The sequence below is a fragment of the Miniopterus natalensis genome, chromosome 6 (genome assembly GCF_054644295.1).
Source record: "Miniopterus natalensis isolate mMinNat1 chromosome 6, mMinNat1.hap1, whole genome shotgun sequence".
NCBI lineage: Eukaryota > Metazoa > Chordata > Mammalia > Chiroptera > Miniopteridae > Miniopterus > Miniopterus natalensis.
Window position 1 is genome coordinate 45669158 of NC_142086.1, and position 16204 is coordinate 45685361.

Genomic DNA, 16204 nt, shown 5'->3' on the forward strand with positions numbered 1-16204 from the left:
CCTGACTGACATAGGGATGGAGGTTGGGAGGGAGAGTAGGAACTGCAGCCCAAATCTCTAACTCAGGTCTCTGACTCCCCCAGGCCCTGCTTGAACATCTCAGGGTCTGAGGGATTGATATCCCAGCACTCATAACCCATTTTTGGCATATCAATTGATAAATATTAATGAGGGGTCAAGTTCAAGGCTGAGGCCAAGAGGCTGGAAACCAAAGAATGCTTAGGAACTACATGTGTAATTGAGGTTGAACTTTGGCCCTTGGGCAGAAACTATTGTTTATTTGGTCAGAAGGCGAGCATAAGCCTGTTGTGATCTTTGTCCCAAGTTGAGGCAATGACAAGCATCAATGTAGTGCTCTGACAATACTCCAGTTGATATTCTCTAACTGTATTCCTACTTCAGGACTGTGCCAGGAGATAGGATAAACCAAATGGGATTGTCAGGTCTTGTGCCAGGTATTTGATGAAGGCCAAGGATTGAATATTGGGATTGGTGGGGATTGATGTAGTCTGTAATTTATTAATTTACTTACTAAATATTCATAGAGCACTTACTTGATGCCAGGCACTAAGTGAAAGAGGGGAAAAAGAGGTGAAAGACATTTTCTGTTCCTAAGCAGATGAAAAAGGCAAACATTTGCATTAGAATATGACAGGTATCATGAGAAGGGTCAGCACAACTCACTCTGGGAGCCCAGAGGAGCACACCTAAGTCAGCCTTAGGAGGAAAGTGGATATGAAGGTGGACTTCCTGAAGGAAGTGATACCTGGGTTGGTCTTAAAAGGTTAGTAAGAATTGGTCAAGTAGCCCGGCCGGGCGTGGCTCAGCGGTTGAGCATCGACCTGGGATCCAGGTGATCGGGGTTCGATTCCTGGTCAGGGCACATGTCCGGGCTGCGGGCTTGATCAATGACTCTCTCATCATTGATGTTTCTGTCTCTCTCTCTCCCTCTCCTTTCCTCTCTCTGAAATCAATAAAGATATTTTTTTTTTAAAAAAGAAAAAAGAATTGGTCAAGTAGAAAAGTAGGGGAAGGACATCCCAGGCAGAAGCACAGAGGCAATATTTAGCTTAATGAGTTTCTGGGAGTGTAAGCAGTTTATTTCACAAGCTGTTTGTGGGGCAGTGACATGAGTTGAAGCTGAAGGAAAAGAACAGGTGTCAGATGAAGAAGGGCCTTGAATGCCACACCAAGATATTTTACCCCAAAGGCAGTGATACGCTACTGAATAGTTTTTTAAAATTTACCTTTATTGTTGAAAGTATCACTGATGTACCCTTTTACCCTGCATTGATCCCCTCCATGCAGTATCCACCCCTCCCCGCCCCTGGCCTTCTCCACACTATTGTCTGTATCCATAGGTTATGCATATATGCATATAAGTTCTTTGATTAACCCCCCCACTCCCCACCCCCACCTTCCCACTGAGATTTGTCAGTCTGTTTCATGCTTCTGTATCTCTGTATCTGTTTTGTTCATCAGTTTATTTTGTTCATTAGATTCCACATATGAGTGAGATCATGTGATATTTGTATTTTCCTGACTGGCTCATTTCATTTAGCAGCATACTTTCCAGATCCATCCATGCTGTCCCACAGGGTAAGAGATCCTTCTTTTTTACAGCTGCATAGTATTCCATGGTATAAATGTACAGCCTTTCTATCCACTCATCTATTAATGAGCACTTGGGCTGTTTCCAGATCTTACCTATTGTAAATTGTGCTGCTATGAACATAGGGGTGCTATTGAACAGTTTTAAAGAGAAGAGAGGTATGACCAGATCTGCATATTAGAAGTTCTTTCTGGTAGTGATGGGGAGGCACACTGAGCAGTGGGTAGAGCAGGGAGTCCAGCTTTTAATGCTGACCCCACTGCCCTCCCACTTGCCTTTATTGTCCCTTTCTCTCTATAAAATCTGTTATCTAGCTCTTTCCTTCCTTATCCAAAATGATATATTGCCACTCTCCAACTTTAGTCAAGTTGACTCAACTTACTCCCATGCTCATTCCCATCTTTGAGTCCTATTAGTTCAGCAAATATTTAGTAAGTGCCTCCTGTGTACCAGCCGCAGTGCCTGGCATGGAAAACCAAAGATGAATGAGACATGGAACGTGCCTTTTAGTAGCACACAGACCAGCAGGGAGATACCTGTGGAGCACAGTGTGACTGTGAGCATGATAGTGCCTGTGGTATGGGATAAACTGAGTACCATGGGCAAAAAGAGAGAGAATCCTGTATACGAGAAGCCCTGCTCCTCTGTGCTAAATCCTGCCCATCTCAGGTTCTGCCTTCACTCTGTTAGAGTCAGGGTGGTCTCTCTATATATTATATGCTAGTAATACCCCTCCTCTACTCAGAACTGCTCCATGGCTTCCCATGACTTTTGAGTAAAACAACTTAGCATGGCACTCAAGGCCCTTCATCATCTGACACGGCAGTGTAATGGTTTGGAGCTTGGGCTCTAAAGCTAGACAACAAGATTTTAATCTTTGTTCTGTCACTTATAAGACATGTGTCCCTGGCCAGAAATTCTTGGTGCCTCCTTTTCTTCATCTGTAAAATGGGGCTGGTGGCTGTATCAACTTTGTAGGGTTATTGCAAAGATTAAATGAGTTAATTAATATGCATATAAAGCTTGAGAATTGTCCTTCAAATGTGAAAAATATTTAATCGTTTTTAGCTATTATTGTTTTTACCCATTTTCTTCTTAGTGCCCATATCACACTGAGAAACTTTAACCCCTAATTATCTATTACTGTGTTGCATGCCCCGTTTTATGTGTTATATTATTTCTCTCAAGAATGATTTTATTCTTCTTTGGGGCAGCATATATTGCACATGTGTCTGTACTCCTGAGATACCCACAGTGTTGGGGGCATGTCTCCCAATTTGCCCTGACTGACAGGCTTTCCAGGATGCCAATACCAGAAAAGTCCTTGGAATACTGGGACAAAATTGTCCACTTTACAAGCAGCGGACACTTCAGTTTTGCCTTTTATTTATCTCTTTTGGTCCCTAACTTAACTTGACAGCAAGCTTGCTTTGGCTTTGCTGCAAATTTTTATTTATTGGCTAGAAAATACAGTTACAACCTCTGGGTTTCTTTGGGGTTTCCTGAGATTCCCCTTAACTTTAAAGTGGAAGCTCTGAGGAATTCTAGAAAAACCTTTCTTCCATCAGCTCTGGGTATATTTCCTAGAAATTGTGAACAACTCCCTAAAAGCCTCCTTAACCTGGCCCACAGCCCCAGAGGCCTTCTCCTGCCTGTCTTTTCCTCTCTCTCCTAGAATTTCCATCATGACTCTGAGTACTTCCTTCACTTGCTTTCAGAATCAGCATACCCTTATTTAACTCAGTGACAAAGCTGCTTTCTTTACACAGGGATCATCTGTTTTCCTATGAATTCCCCAGGTGGAGCCAAAGGGCTTTTCTTGCTTTCAGTCCCAGTCCCACTCCCACCAGCTTTGGACAGTGCTTGCTTTGGGCAGTTGCTTTTCAGACAGCATGTCTTAAGGATCCATGAGGCCTCTCTGGGTACAGTATTCCTTAAAGCCATGACAGGTATTTGCTGAAGACCTGCCCATATTCTCCAATACAGCCAAAGCTGGGTCAGCAGCCTCTGAAAGTTTCCACCCCAGTATATTAGTTTGCTGGGGCTTCCTTAACAAAGTCCCACAAACTGAGTGGCTTACACAACAGAAATTTATCGTCTCGCAGTTCTGGAAGCTAGAAGCCCAAGATCAAGGGGTCAGGAGGGTTGTTTCTTTCTGAGGGCTTTGAGGGAGAATCTGTTCCATGCCTCTCTCTTAACTTCTGGTGGTTTTCTGGCAACCTTTGTCATTCCGTTGTAGAGACATCCCCAGATCTCTGCCTTCATCTCAACATGGTGTTCTGACTCTTCACATGGCATTCTCTTTGTAAGGACACCAGTCAGACTGAATTAGGGGCCCACAATGACTTGATCTTATTGAATTACATCTGCAGTGACTCTTTCCAAATAAGATCACATTCTGAGGTACTGGGGGTTTGAACTTGAACATGTGAATTTAGAGGGGACACAATTGAACCCTTAACACCCAGGTCTTTGGGTGAGTCCAAAAAACTCCACAGAGGCTGGAGGCCTCTTCTCCATGGGCTGAGTAAAGCCCATACAGTGTCATAAACCCATTCCAATTCTACATTCGCTTTGTGTTTGCTGCTGACTATCTATGCTGCCAGCCCCATCTGTAACCAGTAACCACTTGTAACCACTCTCTAGGACGTTTTGTGACTGTAGGGATATTTAGAAATACAATGTACACCTGATTCATTGGCTCTAAATCCGTGAATATCAGATCTTTTTAAAAGGGAAGCCTGCTAAGGAAGAGTTGTATCCATGACATATATGTAATAAGTATTACATCCTGACAAATAATAACCATAAGTTGGTTGACTTTTAAAATGCTCTGGAGAATACCATGGTATGTACAGACGAGGGTTGGAGGAGTGCGCGTGTGAATGTGTGTGTGTGTGTGTGTGTGTGTGGTGCAGTAGCTTATAATAAACAAAATCACCAGAGACTCCCCCACCTTCCTGCAAGCATTAAGCCTGGGGCACGTAGGGAATAGCCTGCTTAGCCTCCACCGTCTGTGGCTGCTTGGTTCTGTCAGCTCCCTGAGTCCCTGACCCCTTCCCCTCCTAAAGATAGCTCTGTTTCAAAAGATAAACACTAATAGTCACAAGGAACGTGGGGGAATAGTCGAGCAAGTCTCCCAGTTACTGTTTCCCTGGTGTTCTCGCTAGAAACCCAGACGATCTTTGTGGATGAGGTATTTCCGACTCAGACAGTTACAGCCTGAGATGGGAGGGCAAGGATGGAGCTTCATACCGGTCCTGGGTGGGTCAAGGAGAGGATGGGGAATGGGGACTCTCGCATGTCTCCTCGCTCCTTTCCAGGGCACCCCACCTCTGAGAAATCCCAGGGACTGAGAAGGCACCAAGCTAGTGCCCACTTATGTGCCAAGCTGCCAGGCAGGCTGCTAGCTTGCTGCGAGGCGGCAGGCGGGCTCAGCGCGCAGCTCCTCCGTGCCAGATCAGGGAGCTGTCGGCTCGGCGCCCACGCCTTGCGCTCCAGCTCTGGGCAGCCCCGGGTGGGCTGGGGGAAGGCGCGAAGCTCCCTTCGTGACTGCAAGTTGACTTTCTCTCACTGTTGCTGCCGGCAGAATACGTACACCAATGCGGACAAGCTCCTAGAAGCGGCGGAGCAGCTGGCGCAGACCGGGGAATGTGACCCCGAGGAGATCTACAAGGCTGCTCGGCACCTGGAGGTGCGCATCCAAGACTTTGTCCGCAGGGTGGAGCAGCGGAAGCTTCTCCTGGACATGTCTGTCTCCTTCCACACACACACCAAAGAGGTAAGAGCAGCCAGTGGAGAAGGGGCATTGGTCTGGTCGATTTGTTGTGGCAAAGGTCCGGGTAGTTTCCTAGTACAATGACCCTCAAGGTATGCCCAGGGTCCTGGATGGTCTGGGGGTTCCTAGCCTCTTAAGGTTGGTATTAGCAATTTGTTCCTGATGACCTGTATTAAACTCACAAACAATATGGGGCAAAATTTCCCCCTCATCTCTAGTGAGGAGGAGGCCACAGCTGCAGCTGGTTCTGGGGTCTGCTAGAGCATTTGTCCTCAGCTAGAGAAATTTGGGAATCCCTGGTAGAGAAATAGTCACTATAGGAGGAAATATAAAAGGATCAGGACTCCCTTTCCACCCCACACCCAGTTGCTCCTGGTTGCTGTTTCCTGTCAGAAATCAGAGTCCTGCAGAACTTGGATCGGCTTTGCTGCCAACAAGAAACATACAGAGTTTGCAAATGTGTTCTGTTATTTTATTTTTTAAAAACAGAAGATTCAGCCTTCATAATGAGCTTTGTTGCCACAGGGTGATACTAAAGTGAGTTGGTCCTCACCTAGCCTGACTGGAGTGACAGCCAGTGAGGGAAGGGGGCTGGAGTGTCCTCCACCCAGGAGAAAGTTTGCTGGGCTTGAATCTGGCCGAGTCATTCAGGACGTGCAGAGGGGAAGGACGGGTGATGTGATGATGTTGGCAGGGCAGAGGGGCCCATAGAGAGAGAGGAGGTTGTAAACCTGCGATTGCTTTTCACTTCTAATTAGCACGGGGCACTCTGAAATTGAGTAAGTGGCCGGTGAGGAGACACATTTAGTATCTTCTATAATAACACCCTTGGCAGAGAAACTCATTAGGCATATGCATGCTTGCATTCCCCCAGGAATTCATTTTAATGGAGTATTAATTAAAGTTTGATTGCTGCTCAGGAAAAAAAAAAAAATTAACCCTGCTTAATTAAGTTGATTTTTGAAATTTGAAATGCATTAGGAAGCCTGGTTATTACTACTTCACAGGCTTCCTGACACTTTGTGGGAATGAATGCAAATCATTGCAGCGCCTATCAGAGAAAAACATGAAAAGATAATGTTTTCTAAACTGAGATTCCCCAGGCAGATGAAGGGTTGGCGAGCTCCCCGAAGCTGACTCTGCTTCCTCTCCATGGGACCCACAGCCGTTCTCTGATGAGTGTCTGGAAAGCAAGTGGATTAGCTTTAATCCAGGTCTTCCTGCCTGGTTGTCTGCTTGCTTGTGGCTCACCCGATGCTAAATAATGGTCTCAGAAACCAAAGGCATGTGTGTTCTCCTTTAATTATGATCCTGCAGATGATGGAATGGAGCATGAATGAACAAAAGTCATGCTCCTTGTGAGGGCTGTGGCAGAGGGGAGGTGCTGGCAGTCCAGGGAGGGGGTGGACTAGGTCAGTCTCCATGGAAGTGCCACTCCTGAAAGGGTTACCATGGCTTCCAGGACCCCTTTCTAGCTACATCTCCCACCTCCTGTACATGAAGCTAGGAGGCTGATTCTAGTTCAGATTTTGCTGCAATAGAACCATGTGAGCTTGTGCAAATCACTATGTCCCTGGCCCTGGGTAACCTCATCTATAAAATTATGCAGTTGGACTCTGTGGCCCTAAAAACCCAATGGTTCCAATGTGAATTCAAGATTCACTGTGAATTCTTTCTTTTTCTTCTCTTCTTTTTTAAAAATTTTTATATTGACAAGTATATTAGCTAGTATTTTTTAATATTTTATTGATTTTTTTATTTTTAATTTTTTTATTTTTAAAATATATCTTTATTGATTTCAGAGAAAGGAAAGGAGAGGGAGAGAGAGAGATAGAAACATCAATGATGAGAGAGTCATTGATCGGCTGCCTAGCCCGCAACCTGGGCATGTGCCCTGACCGGGAATCGAACCCCGATCGCCTGGATCCTAGGTTGATGCTCAACCACTGAGCCACACCTGGCCGGGCTGCTTTTTTTTTTTTTTAGATAGAGGGGAAGGGAGAGGGAGGGAGAGAGAGAGAAACATAGATTGGTTGCCTCCATACGCACCCTGACTGGGTATCGAACCCACAACCTTTCAGTGCATGAGACAGTGCTCAACCAACTGAGCCACACCAGCCAGGGTGCTAGTATTTTTTTTTATTGGGTACCTACTACTTGCCAGACACATATATCATTACATGCAGTCCTCATTCGGTAATCTTATGATATAGAGTTTTTTCTTTATTTAATTTAATTTAATTTATTTATTTTACCACCATTTATCCCCCCATACCCTCTTCCACCTCCACCCCCCCTTCCCCCACAATCAACACACTGTTGTCCATGTCCTTAAGTTTTTTCTCTTTTTTTTCCTCTTTTACTCAATCCCTGTACCACCACCCCCAACGCCCCCCACACCGGAGCTCTCTGCCTACTCTGTATGTATGAGTCTGTCTCTGTTTTCCTTGCTAGTTCAGTTTGTTCATTAAATTCACATATGAGTGGAATCATATGGTACTTGTCTCTCTCTGACTGGCTTATTTCACTTAGCATAATGTTCTCCAGGACCACCCATGCTGTCACAAAGGGTAATATTTTCTTCCTTTTACAGCTGAGTAGTATTCCATGGTGTAAATGTACTGTAGCTGTTTTATCTACTCATCTACTGTTGGACACTTGGGATGCTTCCAAATCTTGGCTGTTGTAAATAACACTGCAGTGAACATAGGGGTGCATATATTCTTTCAGATTAGCGTTTCGGGGTTTTTTGGATAAATTCCCAGAAGTGGAATTGCTGGGTCATAAGGCAGTTCCTTTTTTAATTTTTTGAGGTATCTCCCTACTGCTTTCCACAGTGGCTGCACCAATCTGCATTCCTACCAGCAGTGCATGAGGTTCCCTTTTCTCCACATCTTTGCCAGAACTTATTTTTTGATTTATTGATGATAGACATCCTGACAGGTGTGAGGTATACCTCATTGTGGTTTTAATTTGCATCTCTGATGATTAGTGACATTGAGCATCTTTTCATATGTCTCTTGGCCATCTGTATGTCCTCTTTGGAGAGGTGTCTATTCAGGTCCTTTGCCCATTTTTTAATTGTACTGTTTGGGGGTTTTTTGGTGTTGAGTTTTAGAAGTTCTTGATAAATTTTGGATATTAACTCATTATCAGATGTATTGGTGAATATGTTCTCCCTTTCACTGGTTTCCCTTTTCATTTTGTTGATGGTTTCCTTTGCTGTATGACATAGATTTTATTAAACATATTTCCAAGTGGGGAACTAAGGCTGAGAAGAGAACTTACACAAGGTTACAGAGACTCTCAGTAGTGTAGGGATTGTACCTGTCTTCCTAAGCACTGTGCCCTTGTTCTGAACTGCTACCCCACACCCTGCTGTCCTCTTGTTTTCCTCTCCTATCTCCTCCTTTCCTCTGCTCTACTTCCTTCTTCCTACTCTTCTCTTTCCTCTTTACATTTTCAAACCCCAAAGCAGGGACTTGACCGTAGCTGAGAAATGTAAAGTGTTGCCAGGGTTCAGGGTGTGGGAGATAGGAATAGTCATTAATCATTGTTTTCCCACATGTCTCTCACACCTTGCTAAGCTTGGTCCTATTTCCACCTGAGACTTGTTTTCACACTGGGGCTCAGCTTATAAAATCACATTTATATGAAATAGTACTGAAGGGAGCAGCATAACACTGGGGACAGGTGAAGAAAGAGAACAGGAACTAAACTGTACTTAACACCTACTGTGTGCCATGCTATCTGATCAATAACTATGAGAATTACCATTTTTACTCCAATTTCACAGATCAGAGAAGTTCATAATCTGTCCAGGGTCTTGTAGCTAGGGATGTGGTAAATGTGGGAATTGACCCCAAATCTTTCTGACTGCAAGGCCCGCCCTTTTTTCCTTTGCCACACAGGCTGTTACATGAAGGCCGGAAAATAGATATCGGGAGGGGTTTTCTCCACCAGGAGAAAACGGGCTGTCAGTCTCTTTCCTTGGGATCCCAAAGTATGAGAGACATTAGGAGCAGTCCTGCCTAGATGCAAAGGGGTGTGTGATTTTGAGGATCCTTCTATTCAAGAGATCTGTAACTCTCAGATCAACAGCTTTTGACATTTTTGAGAGTGAGAAAAGCATCATTTTGAGGGGCTCTCGTGGCAGAGCTGTTCATAGGGGCCAGCAGGGCTTCATATCCGCATGCTCCCTCCATCTCCTTCCCACCCCAAACTAATCTGTCTGAGGCCCCCTTTAGGCATAGTAGAGGGTAAGACTTGGGTGTATGTATGTACACACCTGTGCATTCTATGCACTTATACATGTATATGCATATGTACATGTGCACACATGCACACATATAGCTTTTACACACGTGAAGTACAGCAAGATCATGGATGTCAGGGAGGTCTGATTTCAGGGAGCTTCACTGAGCATGCTGTGTGCACTTGGGAAAATTACTTAATCTCTGTTACTTTGTTATGATTATGATGATGATTATTACAAAATTGAGTAGTACCATACTAACACCTATTTTTTTCCTGGTAGAAAAATTCCTCCCAAATTTATCCTTAGAGCATCTCTAAAGTAGGCTTAATAAGGAACTTAAGGACTCAGCTTGGGCATCATTTTTCCTTGAAATTCTTCCCCAGACTCCCAGCTTCCCACCCAGACTGGACCAGAGCACCATGTGCATGCCTCCATCCCTGCGCTGGGGTCTCACGGAGCTGACTGGCTCTTCTTCTTTAGATTCCAAGTGTCATATGTAGGGTACACATGTGGGTTCAGAAGTAGGGATTCTGCTGTACATTTCTGCCACTATGTCTGATACTTAGAGATGCTGAATAAATATTGAACAGGTTTACTTGACAATGGGAAGCTAGTCATTTCATTAAAAAAAAAAAAATGGGGGTAAAAAGAGGGAAAAGACCACTCAATCATGTTTTATCTACTCCAGTTCTTTGACTTGAACTCTATAGACAAGGTAGATAAAAGGAGTGGGGGGATCTGAGTAGCTATGGTATTTTTCCCTCTTACAGCTTTCTTCTAGGACCTGTGTAGCAAGTAGAAACACGTCATGAGGCAGGCAGAAGTGAGCATCCTTGGATAATCTAACAAAGGAGGATCTTTCCATATTTAATACCCCTCAAGACACTCCACCTCTCAAACCCTAGTAAGTGCGAGTCCTGTGCCTAACAACTTGTGGCTCCTTCCTCTTGACTCTATAAGCAAACTTCTGGCTTTTTACTCAAGGCAAGATTAGTAGCCACATCTACAAGTCTGTTAGGGAACTTTGAGTAGCTATGGTATTTTTCCCTCTTACAGTAAATAGAGTGAATGGATGATCTTCCACTCACTTTTACTAATGTGGCCATGGGTGGTATTGGGGTGGCTGATAAATATTGTCCTAGATCCTTTCTACCTAGTTATGGTTAACTCCTTTCTTCTTTCCTCCTTTCTCTTCCTTCTTCCTCCATGCCTACCTATAATTATTTGCTGAGTTTTTGCATTAGTGCCAATGTATAATAGAATCTCATTGTAGAATACAGTTTTGAAGGAATGAAAGCCCCCTTTTTAGGAGATTTCTGAGCAGGAACTGAATATCTATCTTCATAAATGATTTAACCTAGACTTCCTAGGACTCCCCAGGCTGAAGTTCATGATTTTACATTTGCTCACATCCTACATCAAAAGATTTACTCTAATTAGGATCAGAGAGAAGACAGAGAAATATATGAAAAATATACCCTCCAGCCTCATTCCTTCTACAGATTGAAGAGTCTGCTTATTCCTGTTGGTCCTGCTCTGTGAATTCTTGGTGACCATAAGAGTCTGGATGGAGGGTTAAAACCTTCTAACCATTTCACTGCAATGTTATTCATAATCTTGAGTAATTAGAAACCATCTTAATTTTCTATGTTGGGTGATTTATTAAGCAAATCATAGTGCATCTATATAGTGAAATATTATACAGTCATCATAAATCACCTTGTCAAAGATCATTAGTTGGCATGAGAAAGGGTTTGTGTTGTAAGACATAAAAAACTGTATCCAGCATGACCACAATTTTGATCACACACACACATAGAATAAAGACTAGAAAGGGCTGCACAAAGAATTTAAGAATGTTATGGGTGATTTAATTTTTCTTTACATTATTTTGGTTTTATACGTTTTCTTCAATGATATTTTCAATTGAAAATTGGAAATAATCCTAATAAGTGATATTTTACGTAAAACTTTTCATCCATACTTAGAAGAGCTATGTGATAAAAAAAGAAAAGGTGACAGACAAGTGACTGGGACCTTCTTATGCATCCAGAGCCTCAGCTATTAGTACATATTGTGCTGAACTTTCTAAATATCTCCTTTTTGCCTGGGGACAAGCGGACAGCTGGAGTTGGCTGGTCTGGAGAGCTAGCACGTAGAAGAAGCATCTACCCAAGTCCTCATTTTTTTTATCCAAAGAAAAGACACTTGTAGCAAGTGTCATCTGCTCTTCAGAGATTACCCAGTTAGAATTCTTTCCTTGCCAAGCATCCATGGAAATGTTATATTTGCTGTGCTTTCAAAATACCAATTTTTAGGTATTTTTGTAGTACTAATGTGAAAGTCAAATTAACAGAGGAATGTGGCCAAGATAGTCAGCATCAGCTCTTTATTATACAGCTCAATTAAATGCCCATTTCCATTTGTTTCTCACCTTGAGAAATCATTCTTCCATGCTATTTCCTGCTCAAATAGGCACACACGTATACACACACACACAGACCCCACAAATAACCACAGACACTCACACATATACATGTCCTTCTACCTTCCCACTCTAGAACCAAAACTCAATCAGTCTTCCTCAGGGAATGATGGCCTTAAGAATAAAACAGCTTCATTTTCTATTTCGATTGCCAAGCTGTCATAGTGTTTAAGAAATAAAAGCTGATAGTTAATGCCAAAGAAAAACAGTATTTTCAAAATGAGGGTGGGGGTGGTTAACCCTGTGGAACTGGTGCTCCTTTCCACACCTATGGGGGTCAGTCAACTGTAGCAATGCAATGGCTGCCAGAACTGAGCAACAGCCAGTCAGCAGAAGAAATAAAATTACCTCTCTTCTTAACCACTCACCATAAGCCTTATGTTTTCTATAAACCTCCTAGTTTCTCCTTCCTGTGTCCCCTGCTTTCTCCTTTTCAGTTGCCCTTTACTCAGACTGCCTTACATGCAAGCAGGACAGGGTCCATGGGCTGCGTCCCCCTGAACTCACTGGTTTCACTCTTACAGCTAACCTTATGCAGAGCATTGAAAGGCTCCCTTAACTCTACCCCCACCAAGCTCTGGACATTCTCAAATTAGGCCCATTCTTTTAGATGTAGATATTTTTGGCCACAACCATATGTGTTCTCTGAGAGAAATAACACATGAAGCCATTTAAGTGTATCTATCAGCATGGACCAAGCAATCCCTGCCAAGCAGAGAGCAGAGTCCTGCACAAATGGGGCACAGCACAGGTGCACTTGATCAAGAAGAGAGGGTCTGGAAATTCCTGAAACGGGAGGTGGGTTTCTGGACAGCAGGTGGGTTGATGGAGAATTAGCAAGACTAGCATGTTAGATTCTAGATAACTAGAGGACAATGAGGAACCGAAATGGAGAACGGGAGGAAAAAACATGTGATCATTGCCACCAAGCTCCCTCCCTCACGCCGTAATTTTACCCAGTTCTGGCAATTGTTGCAGTGGTTGGCTTGAAGTGAGAGATCATTCTAGCATAGTCTTATTGGCTGCTTGATAATTAGTAAATTATTAATAGAAGTGGCTCTCTGATTTGGATTCTTTTCAAAGCAATCTAGGCATGTTCTCCAGGGATAAGTCAGATGGGTACATACACAGAAGGGGGCCTACAGGACATTCAGATAGTAGGAAAATTACAGCTTAAGAAATGGAATATTGACCCTTACTCATAGTTTAGTGGCAGTGATGTTTATTTCTGTCCACTTTATGCCTCCAAGTCTGCAATTTAAGTTTGCTGCCACCAGGAGGTGACTGTGTGCATGTGGTCTCATGGAATTTCAAGTAGCTTTCTACTCAAGCTTTCCAGGTTGTAATAGTAACTTACCTTAGTATCCGTTATCCTCAAACTGGTGCTGCACTGTCTGGACTTTGGATGTCTTGGTGTCAAAGCTGTGACTGCAGTTTTTCAGTTAAGGGAGGCATCTCTATTACTGCCTTCTTTATATCTCTTTGAAGGGAAACTATAGCATGTTAGAGCTAGAAGAGATCTTAGAGACAAGCTAGAGAAATCATACACACACATACACACACACACTCTCATTTTAAATATGAAGTAATTGAAGTAAAGTAGTTTTCCTCTAGTCACAGAACTAGCCAGACAAGAGCAGAATCAAGAATTATCCTCAGTATGCAGGCTGGTGTGTCTCAGTGGTTGAGTGTCACCCCATGGACCAAGAGGTCACCAGTTCAATTTCTGGTCAAGGCACATGTCTAGGTTGTGGGCTTGATCCCCAACAGGGGGTGTGCAAGAGGAAGCCAATCAATGTTGATGTTTCTCTCTCATCAATCTTTCTCTCTCCCTCTCTCTCTCTCTAAAATCAATAAAAACATATAAAGTAAAATTAAAAAGAATTATCCTCAGTAAATATCAATTCTATTTGAGAACTCCTTTTTCTCTGGGCTTTTGTTTGTTTTGTTTTCTTATTTACAGAAGGGAGAAGAGAGAGAGGTGTCACCCTCTGTCTCTAGTGCTTCTGTCCCCTTCCCTGTCTCTGAGTCACACTCTCCTCCATCACTAGCAATTTTGCCATTTTATTCTCTTGAGGGTAGACCTTCCTTTCCTTACCAGTCTGCTAGCCACTGGGCTGCACTGCATCTGATCTCGTACTTGCTTATCTGTTAGCTGGTTTTCCTCAGCAGTAGGTTTTAACTCTACTGTAGACAAGTTTCTTTATAATATAGTAGAATATAGGAAGAGAAATCTGAGAAGTCAGTTCCAATTCATTAATCAAAGGATGTAAAGTTGTCTGACTAGTAATATCATCCTGACTGCATTTCATCATCTCAAATATCCTGGGGGAAATGTACTTATTTAAGATAAGCTACATCTTTAGCATTCAAATTTCTAACCAACCTAGCAGTCCTGCAAAGGACAAAATGATTTAACGTAGCATATATTCCCTTAATTAACCTTCATTTGGTCTAATTGAGTATCACATTCTTTTTTACATATTTCCAAAATTGTGATACATTCCTAGGCATTGACATCTAGCTGCCTGGAGAAAGTGTGCAGAGCCCTCGCTCTCCTCCTTTCTGATTTGTTCATCCGACAGTCTCCTGTTCTTCCCAGACTCTCAAAGATGAGTGATCTTCCTGCTCTAAGACCACAAGTTTCCCTGAACCATAAGGAAGCTAAGCCAGGGGTGCTTCCCATCCTTAGGGGCAACAGTAAGGGAGTGAACTTAGTAAAGATGGGTAATGAATATAAATACAGAAGCACAAACCATAAGTGTGCTGATGAGGACAGTCTGACATGACATTGAACTGATTGGTTGAAGATGGATTGCATGGCCCCAGTCCGACTTTCTTGCTCTTGCCCCAGACCTGACCTCTCCTGTCTGCCCTGAGTGGAGTCTCTGCTCTCTCCCCACAGTTGTGGACATGGATGGAAGACCTTCAGAAGGAGATGCTGGAGGATGTCTGTGCAGACTCTGTGGATGCGGTCCAGGAACTGATCAAGCAGTTCCAGCAGCAGCAGACCGCCACTCTGGATGCCACGCTTAACGTCATCAAGGAAGGCGAAGACCTTATCCAGCAGCTCAGGTCAGCGCCTCCCTCCCTGGGGGAGCCCAGCGAGGCCAGGTCAGCATGGGCCGTGCTTTCCAGTGGGAAATGCCTCGGACTAGACGTGAGATAAGTCATGTCCCAGTCTTGGCTCAGCCACAACCAGTTTTGTGGTCTTGTGTGATCTTCAGTTTCTCCATCTGTCAGATATAAAAATGCCTGCAACATATTCAACTTGAGTTTAAAATGCGAAAGTAAACAGAAAAGCGCTCATGTTCCAAAGCATTGTTTATCATTCATGATGTTTTTCAGCAATCAATAAGTAACATAATTACAACAGAAATAAGCAGCATTGAACAGAAAAATAAATAGCATCTTCATTGAAAATGATGGCATATTCGGCCACGTGGGGAAAGGGCCATCAGGAATATAGTGCTCTTTGGCCCCTGATCTCATGCTGAACTCCAGTGCCCCAGTCGGCAAAATGTGACCAAAAATGGTTGGCTTTGGCCCATGAGAATGTAGAGTGTGTGATGTCCTGCTCTGTTCTTCATTACCCACTTATGACCTTTCTACCAGTCCTTGCTGCCCAGAAAATAAAAATCCTCTGTATTAACATAAACAAACATAACTAATAAGGAAAATCCTGTCCAAAATCTCAAATTCATTTAGAATCATCCACACCATTGCCTCCTTTCTGTTGGTGTTAATATCTAGTTTCCTGCTCCTGTCAAGGGCACCAGCTCCTCAGATAAAGTGTCTTGAGGCCTGCAGCAAGCCCTTAGCAGCCAGCCCTGTGCCCAGGTGCTGTCTAAACAGGGTTTGATGGTGCTAATGAGGCCTGCCCACAGGGACTTGTTCCTATCCCAGAATCACTGAGAGCTGGGACCTCTGCCAGCTCTGGACAGAAATAATCTCATCAACAAGTCCCAGGCCAAGCCTGGGGCCTGAGGGAATTCCTTCAATTGAGAGGGCTGTCCCCGCCCCCCCATATCAGTTGTCTAATTAAATAAACAATGAGAACTTACCTTTTAA

The 16204-nt window shown here is 43.5% G+C and overlaps 1 protein-coding gene across 6 annotated transcripts in view; it reads left to right on the forward strand.

Annotated features, from left to right (window-relative positions):
* The window catches only part of KALRN (kalirin RhoGEF kinase), a 573972-nt gene that overhangs the window by 306571 nt on the left and 251197 nt on the right, over positions 1-16204 (forward strand). For all 6 annotated transcript variants that reach the window (XM_087818187.1, XM_087818188.1, XM_087818189.1 and 3 more), the window contains exons 11-12: positions 5202-5393; positions 15039-15247. In XM_087818187.1, the coding sequence (XP_087674313.1) occupies positions 5202-5393; positions 15039-15247 (401 nt within the window). The remainder of the gene's footprint in view (positions 1-5201; positions 5394-15038; positions 15248-16204) is intronic.